Genomic DNA, 11553 nt, shown 5'->3' on the forward strand with positions numbered 1-11553 from the left:
GGCTGTGGTGTATTGTTAATTCATTGGGCATTTCCTATCTTAATGAATGGCTTTCATGTTAAGAAATTAGGAATTCATATAACTAGGTATATCTACGAATAAACATCAAACTCTTACTAGGTGTGTTTATGTAGCCAGCTTTTACTGGGCACCTACCTGTCTATCAGGAATTCTATGAGATACATTCAGGGAGGGTGCTGTATAAAAAAACAAAAACAAAACAGGCAAAAGCTTGTCTTGGCTGTTGAGGGAATCCAGACGTGGCGATCATATATTTATAGTGTACCTATAAGGACGACCCTGATGAAAGCTGGCCAGGAGATGCAATGAAGGAGGCATTAATTCTCTCATTTTTTATCTCTCTCCTCTCACCTTCTGTAATGGCTGGTTATGGTCATGTTGCCTTGGAGCTTTTCTCATGTGCTGTCCCTCTCTCACATCTGAGTGGGGTTGACACGGAATGTAGATAGTGCATCTCAATTCCCAGTGTCGTTTGGAATGAATACCAATTAGTCTAATCCTTTCATCTTGTAGGTGAGGCAACAGCAAATCCCTTTCCACGAGATCAATCAGTGAATATTTAAAATAAAAGTATTTAAAATAAGAAAAGGTTTCATTGAGAAATTATATTTTTCAAAATGAAAAATAATTTTTTTCTTGTCTTTTCACTCCCCTTCCCACATTCTCTTCTTTATTTTCCTTCTTCCAGTTCTTTGCAACGTAATCAAATCCGCCAAATAAAGGAAGGTACTTTTCAAGGCCTGATATCCTTAAGGATTCTGTAAGTTTCTGTATAATTATTCAAGACAACTTAAATTTTTGGTCAAAATATAAATTACGGTGTCATTAGTCCCACTGTAACAGATAAAAAGATAGGTGTTATTATTTGTAAATATTGTTGAATCTTTTCATCTGGCACTTTATAATAATCTGGTTTCAGTATTTCATGATATTCTACATTAGCCAGTGAACAAGTATAATGTGTAGATGCAGGTTGTTTGTTTTCAAGTCATAATAATAAGGTTTGTTGGTCCATTAGGGCAGGGGTGGGCAAACCACAGCTTGTGGGCCAGATCCAGCCTGCCTCCTGTTTTTCTAAATTACGTTTTATTGGAACACAGCCAGGTTCTTTTGTTAAGTGTTATTTAAAGCTGCTTTCACCATATACTATGGCATAGTTGAACAGTTGCACTAGAGACTATGTGACCACCCCCCACTTCCCCCCAGAGGTGAAAAACATTTACTATTTGTTTCTCTACAGAAAAACTGTTGACCTCTGCACTGGGGTGTCTGTCATGACAAATACAGCTAACACATAGCAAAAGTCCTCATTTAAGAATTTGTATCTGAGTGTATATTTGTGCTGGGTACCCCAAGCACTGGAGGAAAGAAAGTTGACTACAAAAAACCTTGTCTCTGTGTTCACAGAACTTTAGTGCACAAAACACAATATACTAAATTAGTGAACTTTTTTTAATACAGAAAAAAAACCCAAAACATGACAAATTGACAGTGAAGTTACATATATTGATTATCTTTCCAGTTGACAGCCATTAAGAAATTAAATATGCATTGTGCTAGAAAATATTTTATTCATAGTTGGTTGCCAGATCTTTCCGTGTTGTTGACAGGCTTACTGTGGGTCTGGGCAGAAGGGAGGAAGAGGACTGGCTTCTAACTGCCATCACTTCCAGAGTGCTGATAAAGGACCCCAGTGAAAAGCTGCCCTTTTCATGATTTGGAACCCACTTTGTGGAGTTTTCCTGTTATTCAGGAGATGTGTTATGGAGTGATTTTATTCAATCTTTAAATTTCCACTAAGACCTGATTGGTGGTGGGAATTTTATGGGGACTATACCTGAGAGGAAAAAGCAAATATTGTACAAAAATGAGCACTGATATAAAATATATATAAATAAATTAATTAAAAAAGAAGACCTGCTTTAAATGTGGTCTTAGATTCTTTGTTTTATTAACTCCCAGAACTCAGAATCCTTCTGGGTGTGTTCCTGAGGAGAGTATTGTTCTGATAATGATAGGTTTTTATTTCCTGGTTGGGAAAAGAATGATATCTGAAGCCCTTCTAGAATGCTCTTGTTTGCATATTGATTATTTGTCTTCTCTGGGGGGCCTTATCACTAACCTTTGAGAAGGCAAATAGTATAAAGCCTGTTTTTATTTTCGGCTTTGTCAAGAGCTTGGTTTTTCTTCACCTAGATAATAGTGCCAAAGGTTCTGTCATATCATTTATATTTTTGAACTTGTACCAGAATGATAAAGTGGAGAAAATTCACAACTGTTTTGAAATAGATGCCAGCTACAACTACTGCTGCATGGGATACATTCCATGGAAGAGAAATAGGAGAGGAATACAACATAAACGTAAAAAATGTTGTTGGACAAGATTTAAGATCTTTGTCATCATCTCAGGAATGTCTGCCTACCTCACTTTGCAGTCCGAGCAACTGCATTTTGAGTTGGTTTGAAAATATTAACATATTATTCTTATAATTGTAGAGATCTCAGTAGAAACCGGATCCATGAAATTCACAACACAGCTTTTGCCAAGCTTGGGTCAATAACTAACCTGTAAGTTGATCTTTTACTCAGTAACACTACAAAAATAGTAAATAGTCTACAGGATCCTGTGGTTTAGCACTGTCCTCTCAAAATATTTTAATATTTTTCTGGTTCTTTTTCCTTATATAAATGCTAAGCTGCAAGGGTATAGAATGGCTTCTAAGATGGCAAGATGAATGTTTAACCTATATTCTAGCACATCTAAACTTCCTCCCAGGACTCTGGTATTTGTGATGTTAACCTATGTACAGATGTTTTTATTTGTATCTTAGGATCTAATTAGAAATCTCTTTCACATTCTAGAGACATAAGTTTCAATGAATTAACTTCATTTCCTAAGGAAGGCCTGAGCGGTCTAAATCAACTGAAACTTGTGGGCAACTTCAAGCTGAAAGAAGCTTTAGCAGCAAAAGATTTTGTTAATCTCAGGTGTGTTTTGGCTTATTTTCCATTTTGTTGCAATGATGGTAGGCCCTCAAATTATAGAGTGTGCTGTTACTTTTCTGGGAAGTTATAGTTTAAGAGTATTTTCTACATCAATCCTTACAAATTTAGTAAAGAATAGAGCATGAACATCCTTCCATAGTTTTTAGGAACTTGAATTTGAAGCCCATTATGCTGTCAGAATGATAATAAAATTACTCTATTTTTTTAATAGTGGATTTGTCCCTAGTAACCAGATGGTAGAAACCACTTAAGTGTGAACTTCAGAATGTTTATACAACACTCTACTACTTCACATTACAGTTTCGGGGTGGGGAGCCTCATTAGATAGAGGGCTGGGGGATATTATTGGCAAGAGAAGAGAATAAACATTTTCACTATAGTTATATGAACAGAGTAAATGGATTTAGTTGAATAAAGTGACAAATGACCTGGGGCATTAATTTTAAGTGAAACTGCCAGTTCCATATGACAAGTAGGGTGTGGTTATTTCATTTATAAAAGAAATCTGATAAGCTTGTAATAGCTGTATTGCTATTACATTTAAAATGGTTGGATTTAAATTTAGATTTTAAATGCATGTTTCATCTCACTGGAGAAACTTCTGGTATCTTCTGATATTAGAACTCTTTTCACAGGTGAGGAAACTGAGGCCCATAGATAATGACCAACCTAAAGTTTGTGACAGTTAAGTCTTTCTGACTCCTAGGCTGGGACTTTCAAAGATAAAAAGCTTTTGACAAAACAAAAGCATGTCTGTTAAGCTGGTATACAATGTGGATTTTACAATTTTTTCCAGGTCTTTATCTGTACCATATGCTTATCAGTGCTGTGCATTTTGGGGTTGTGACTCTTATGCACATGTAAACAGCGAAGATAACAGCCTCCAAGACCACAGCGTGGCAAAGGACAAAGGCAAGTGCAGGAACTTTTTCAACCAGCACACTCTTTATGGCATTAATCAAAGTTTCTGTTACTGTAATCAGTTTGTGAAGGATTGACATGAAGTCTATAAGAAAAAGGGCATTTACAGTGTTACTGGCATCTTAATATGCTGTGAAGCCAGATTTACATCATGGAAAAAAGAAAAGACTGCAGATTGCAGAAAAACATGGTTCTCTGGAATGGCCTAAAAACATGAATCAAACACAGTTTATGTTCTATGTTCAGGTCTCACGGATGGGGCAGGTATCACAAGCAGTGCTGAAAATGAAGAACACAGTCAAATAATCATCCACTGTACACCCTCCACAGGTATGCCCAGCACATCGCTGTAGTTTCTCACTTTAAATGAACATTAGGCAGATAAATCTAAAACTTCTGTGAGAACCATGATTTCTGTAGTAGAGTGGGACCAGATGATTGCCTAAGGTCTCCTGACTCAAAGTGTGGTCTATGTGCCCAGAAGCTCAGCCTCTCTTGCACAATCTCAGGCCCAGGCCCACTGAATCAGGATCTTGGTGGCAACAAGCTTCTCAGAAGGAGGCTCTGCATGTTCAAGTTCAAGAGACACTTCCTCTATGCCCATTCAACTCTGGGATGAGGACTTCAGTCACTGATTTTTAGTCTTTTCCTTTTACTTTAAATACATTCCCTTTTCTATTTTATTTCAGTGAGCACTATTAGACTTGGGAAATGTTGCTAAATTGATGCCAAATCTTTGGTCATGATGGATTTAGAATTTTACTGTTGAAAAAAAGAGTAAATAATTGGCTAAACTGTGTGCTAGGAAGTTGATTCCTGTTTTAGTATAATAACAGAGGATGATGTGAACATTAATGTTGTAACTCAGGTTCGTTTAGTATTATGGATTCTCTAATGATTATGTCCAAATTGTGAGCTTATTGGCAGGCCCTGCTTGTGTTCTTTTAATACTTAGTATAGTACCTTGTGTAGAGAATAAGGTTTACGTTACCATATGAGTGATTGGGATTGACGAGAATCATTTAAATTCACTCTACTTATTTGCTATATTAACTGTTGGAGATTAAGTGGCACAGCTTGCTCACTTGCTCCATTGGGGTTCTTGTGTTGGAGAGTTTCCTTGGGAACTGACAACTCAGTAAAAAGGGAACAGCTTAAAGGGGAAGCTAGACTTGAACACACAGGTTTCATTTCTTCCACACTGAGTTTATTTATTTTTTAAAAAGATTTATTTATTTATGCATACAAGAACTGGGGTACATGCCAGAGGTGTGAGGGGTATGAGAATTTAAATCTTAGGGTCAGCCAAGAGGAAATTTGATCTGTGCTCCTCCCAACTGTGCTGCAGTTGGGATGAGCCTCTTCCACTCTGTCACAGTATACCACTGTACACTGCAGAAGCCCCAAGTGCAGGAGAACAGGCTCTTTGGGCTAGAACTGGGGAAGGCAGGAGGTTTCCAAAGACAGACTAGGTGGGGCTTTCTTCCCATGTTTTTGAAGAAAAAATAACTGTACCCATTACTCAAACACTGGTTCCCAAAGAGCATCCTGCTCTCCTAGATCCGAGGAGCTACCCCTTCTTCCTTGAAGAAGAAGAATGAGCTCAGGTAGAGGAGGGGAGTAAAAACAATTTAAAGATAAGTCATATTTAAAAGTTTCTTGTGTTATTTAGAAGTCAGATATAAATGGTGCAGACTTTGCTTCTTAGATCTGTGAATATCTCAGTATTTAAAATTCTTTACAGAATGTGTCTAACTTCATGACAGTTCAGAAAAATAAAACAGAACAATTACAATAAATAGTTTTCTTGTGCTTTGTAGGCAAAATTGTGTTTTTCTTTACTAATTTTTAAACAAAACAGTTGTCTGTGATATAACTAGCATGTCTAAGTCAGTTAGTAGAACATATCATTTAGCTACTAAACTATTTGTTGTAATCCTAGTTTAAGTTCCATAGAGTTTTATTGGACATAGCTTTGTATCAATAGTTAGCATTAGTATGGTTTTTCCTAACTATACTATTTTACTGAATAATCTTTGTTGGATCAAATGAACATTTTGAAATTTCTTCCAATTTCTCTGGATGAAAAATGAGGATACTTATAACTATCTTAACCTTCACGATCAGATTGCCTTTGAAAACAATGAGACATGCACAAAAAAATATGTATAGATACAGAATTACTATGAAGTATATTAGGACTAGGATGGAAAGAGGAAAGGACCTAATATTAATATTTACTAAAGTCGAGCAGTGTGCCCAGGAGGCTTCTTAGGTACCTTCTCTATGTCATTTTATTTAAGCTACCCTATACTGTGAAATAGGATTATCCACGGGTGAGAAAAATGAAATCTATGGAGATTTAGATGGCTTTCAAGTAAAAGCAGCAGTCTGAATTTAGGGTTCCTGGCCAATGCCAGGCCAATGGTATATATCAAATGTTTTTCATGTACGTGTGCTGTGTACATTAACCTATGTATAAGGAAACTCGAAAATTTTCCTTTAAATTTCATATGACTTTACCAAGTCTTTAATACAGGAAAATTGAATTGATTAAAATTAGCCTAGCCTAGTGCAATGACTAAACTTTATCTAAGATATAATCGTTTCCGTTTGGTTTAATTTAGTTTGGTAGCAGATTTATCAATTCTGGATGAACTATTATTCCTCTATCAATTTATATTATATGGATTATAGTGTTTTCTAAATTGTCTTTTATTTCTCTCATTTTCTCCATTTTAGGTGCTTTTAAGCCCTGTGAATACTTACTGGGGAGTTGGATGATCCGTCTTACTGTGTGGTTCATTTTCTTGGTTGCGTTGTTTTTCAACATGGTTGTCATTTTAACAACATTTGCATCCTGTACATCACTGCCTTCCTCCAAATTATTCATAGGCCTGATTGCTGTGTCTAACTTATTCATGGGAGCCTATACTGGCATCTTAACATTTTTGGATGCTGTGTCCTGGGGCAGATTTGCTGAATTTGGCATTTGGTGGGAGAGTGGCAGTGGCTGTAAAATAGCTGGGTTTCTCGCCATTTTCTCCTCTGAAAGTGCCATCTTTTTATTAATGTTAGCAGCCGTTGAAAGAAGTTTATCTGCAAAAGATATAATGAAAAATGGAAAAAGCAATCATCTCAAACAGTTCCGGATTGCTGCCCTTTTTGCTTTTCTGGGTGCTGCTGTAGCAGGCTGCTTCCCACTTTTCCACAGAGGGGAATACTCCGCATCTCCCCTGTGCTTGCCATTTCCTACAGGAGAAACACCGTCACTAGGATTTACTGTAACCTTAGTACTATTAAACTCACTAGCGTTTTTATTAATGGCCATTATCTACACTAAACTTTACTGCAACTTGGAAAAAGAGGACCTTTCCGAGAACTCACATTCTAGCATGATTAAGCACGTTGCTTGGCTCATCTTCACCAATTGCATCTTTTTCTGTCCTGTTGCATTTTTTTCATTTGCCCCATTGATCACTGCGATCTCTATCAGCCCCGAAATAATGAAGTCTGTGACTCTGATATTCTTTCCATTGCCTGCTTGCCTGAATCCAGTCCTGTATGTTTTCTTCAACCCCAAGTTTAAAGAAGACTGGAAGATATTGAAGCGACATATTACCAAGAAAAGTGGATCAGTGTCAGTTTCCATTAGTAGCCAAGCTGGTTGTGTGGAACAGGATTTCTATTATGACTGTGGCATGTACTCCCACTTGCAGGGCAACCTGGCTGTGTGTGACTGCTGCGAATCATTTCTTTTGACAAAGCCAGTATCATGCAAACACTTAATCAAATCACACAGCTGTCCTGCACTGGCAGTGGGTTCTTGCCAAAGACCAGATGGCTATTGGTCCGACTGTGGGACACAATCGGCCCACTCCGATTATGCCGATGAAGAAGATTCCTTTGTCTCGGACAGTTCTGACCAGGTGCAGGCCTGTGGACGAGCCTGCTTCTATCAGAGTAGAGGCTTCCCTTTGGTGCGCTATGCTTATAATCTACCAAGAGTCAAAGACTGAATGAATATGTTGTGACTGTTTCTCCCATCAACCAAAATCACAGTGTTTATAGAGGGAACCTTGGTCTGATCTCATCTGGGAAGCACTTCTGTGATCACTGCCTGGTGTCACTTAGAAGAAGGAGAAGGTGGCAGTTTATTTCTTAAACCAGACATTTTCAAAGAGCAAGTGCCTAAACTATCAACTGGTGGAAAAGGTGATGTCCACGCAGTGTGTGGTCTATTTAAAACAAATTTGTAACTTGAAAAAGATGTGTATATCATAGCAATGTAACATTAGGTTTTTTGGATCCATAAGAAGCAAATTTGTACCTATTTGAATTAAGCACAAGATAAAGAACAGCTGTTAATATTTTTTAAAGAATATTTTAAATTGTGATTTTATATAACTAAAGAAAAAGTCATGCTAATTTACCTAATGTTTTCATCATTAATCTCAGGACAACTTACTGCAGGGCCAAAAAGGGACTGTCTCCTAGGTAGAACTGTGAGAGTATGTTGTAGGCATTACCTTATTGCATTTTCTACTTCTGTCTTTGACATAATAGAATCACAAATTTTGTTTAATTCATTTGTAACTTAGAAACCTGAAGATGTTTTTAAAACAATATTAACAACTGCTAGATTTAAAACAAATAACTGAACATTTGTTTTCGGTCTTTATGTATCACTTTGGTGTGATTCCAGCAGTTATTTCCTCAGTGTTATGTGATCACACTACTACAGTAAAGTAAAGGGCTATTTGCTGGGTGGGTTTAGTAGATTTTTACTAAACTACTAATTAATATGGGATTTAAGTAGTAGCTGAGGGATTTGATAGCTCCCTAGAATGTTCCCGTTAATAAACATTTCCTAATATCTGGCTCTACCAATATTTTCCAAATTTGTTGGTATGTTACTTTATTGTTTGAACTATACAGAAAGTAAACTGTGATAAATAGTTGCATTTAATTGCAAGAATTGGGAGTAATTATGACACAAAGCACTTACATGTATTTCTTAGTAAGCTGGATTCTCCTGAACCTGTGCTATTACACAGAAGCTTCCAAACATTTCCCCCATACTGTGATTCATGAAAGAGCCTATGCAACAGCTCAGATGATGTGTTCTTGTGAGACAAGATAAATATGTCATTAAGAAAAAAAAGGAATAAAGTTGGGGTCTGTGTCTTTAAAAATTAAAAATTTTACTTGATTCTCATTGATGAACTTTTGACATGTCACTATGTGGAGTCTTAAAATTAAAGATGTTCAATATGTTTTTTGAACAATATGCTAAATCAATAGCAAACTCACTGCCATATTAGTGATTCAGGATACACTAAATGACATTAAGCTAGATTGCAGTTTAATAATTAAACTGTATATAATGTGCATATAATGAATTTTTATCTTATGTAAATTATTTTTTAGAACACAAGTTGGGAAATGTGGCTTCTGTTCATTTTGTTTAATTAAAGCTACCTCCTAAACTATAGTGGCTGCCAGTAGCAGAATGTTAAATTGTGGTTTATATACTTTTTTGCATTGTAAATAGTCTTGGTTGTACATTGTCAGTGTAATAAAAACAGAATCTTTGTATATCAAAATCATGTTTGTGTAAAATGTGGGAGGGATCTATTTACAGCGTGTTGTAATTTTGTAAGGCCTACCATTCACATGTTTTTAAAATCGATATCATGTTTGTATATTTACATATCTGATAAATATTAAATCATAACTTGGTAAAAAAAAAATCTTAGCTAAAAGACTTTTTTCCTCAAAATTCAAAGTACTAAAAATCTCATTACATTGATTTTAAAAATATAACAACATTGAATATATGTGGTGAATTGTGTTATATGGATGGTAGGAAATACAATATTGTATGTAGTGTTTGAATTATTAAAGTTTTTAGAAAACCACCTTGCCATAATTTTTAGGTATACTAATGAATTTGCTTAATGTAAAAGGAAGCAGATTAAAGTAAAAACACTTAAAGTGAAGGATATGAGAAGAAATATTGGGAGAATACTTTGCTGGAATATAGAAGTAAGGTTTTACTCTATCTTTGAGTCTGAATCAAAGTTATAGAAAACAAATTGTAAAATTTAAGTTATACCACCAATTAGATCTTTATTTAAAAGGAAACGATTTGAAAACCTGTATGACACCTATTGCCCAATTTTTTAGAAATTAGTCAATATTCCCAATAAGACCTCATTTTAGAGAATGGCAAATAGAGGACTTAATGAAATTTAAGTGAATTACCTAAGTCACACTGCAAATTAGAATACAAACCAACATCGTTTTAAAAAAAAAAAAAAATTTGTTTCAAATTTTAGTATGTGTTTGAAATTTCCCTAACAAAAAGTAGAGAGAATACTGTAATTGCCTTCCCTTCGTCCTCTCAGCCCCTCTACACCCAGGCTGCCCACCACCCTTATCAAGAGTACATGGTAACTTTGTTTCATCATCAGCTTATTCATTACCCACTTTCATCCCTCTACCCCTTTGATTATTTTGAAGCAAATCTAAGGCATATTCTTTTATCTGTAAATAATTCAGTATATCCAGGGATACATTTTTAACAGTTACTTAACAGATTGCCCCAGAGCCAGCTGCTAAATGGTATTATTTTTGTAACAAAGTCACACATTTTTAGGCAAAAGTCACTGCATTTACCCACCGGTTTCAAAGCCAGCAAAAACACAGATTTTCTCAATTATGCCATGAAAGTGAAAATAAAGGGAGTAGTAAGAAAGAAGCTGCTAAGTCAGTACCCTAAAAGATAAGGGAAGAGTCCCTCTTTTGAACTTATTCATAAACTTTTACATTTTATTAAATTTTATTAAGGCTTCTCAGTCCCTGTAATGGAAAGGCACTGTAAGAGAGACCACAGCACGGTGTTCAAGCACTAGGACCATGTTGCTCTTTGTCTTGGAATGCCTGTGTTACTAGAACATGATGCAATACTTAGTCATAATGATGATCACAAGGAGCAACTTTTGTAAAAGGAGGCAGAGAAGTATATGACATTTTAGATTTTCAAACCAAATGGAAGTTTAGGAGTTTGACAATTTATCATTCATCATTTCTTTTGTCATATTCTATGCTAAAAGCTTGGAAGATTAATGAATGACATAGTAGAACCAGTAGGCAGATTATTTCCCTATTTTACAGAGTTAGAATTCAGAAAGGTCAAACAGCTTGTTTAAGGAAACCCACGGAGGAAGGGGCAAACCACCCTTTCAAATGCAGGTTCCTTTCATAATTGAACTTGTGTTTTCTGTGCTTCAGTTGTATCAGTTTATGACTATTGGGAATAGCTGACCTCAGTTTACCTATTAAGAAGCCCTAAAGTGGCTCAGGTTCTTTTGATGCTATTTTTATTGATTCTGGGGATGTTCTGATAGGTTTCAACCAGGTATGCCAATACTGAATAAGGTAGAGAATGAAAATTCCATTAAACCAGTTTTATTCTGTGATGAATTTTATTACTCAAATTGCTCCAATTTTCCTCACTTTCATTTTTTTACTGAAAATTTTAACAAAATTAGTATTTCACTTAAATAGTTTAAAGTATGTCATTGCAACTTCTCTTTTGAG

General features: G+C 35.7%; 1 protein-coding gene across 2 annotated transcripts in view; it reads left to right on the forward strand.

The window, feature by feature from the left end:
- LGR4 (leucine rich repeat containing G protein-coupled receptor 4) overlaps positions 1 to 7967 on the forward strand; it is a gene marked incomplete at both ends in the record, with an annotated part of 96023 nt that extends 88056 nt beyond the window's left edge. For both annotated transcript variants that reach the window (XM_084239488.1, XM_084239489.1), the window contains 6 exons: positions 710 to 781; positions 2518 to 2589; positions 2884 to 3009; positions 3824 to 3939; positions 4195 to 4278; positions 6691 to 7967. In XM_084239488.1, coding sequence (XP_084095614.1) covers positions 710 to 781; positions 2518 to 2589; positions 2884 to 3009; positions 3824 to 3939; positions 4195 to 4278; positions 6691 to 7967 — 1747 coding nt within the window. The remainder of the gene's footprint in view (positions 1 to 709; positions 782 to 2517; positions 2590 to 2883; positions 3010 to 3823; positions 3940 to 4194; positions 4279 to 6690) is intronic.
- Positions 7968 to 11553: the final 3586 nt, after the last annotated feature.

This window comes from Talpa europaea (genome assembly GCF_964194135.1).
Source record: "Talpa europaea genome assembly, chromosome: 1".
NCBI lineage: Eukaryota > Metazoa > Chordata > Mammalia > Eulipotyphla > Talpidae > Talpa > Talpa europaea.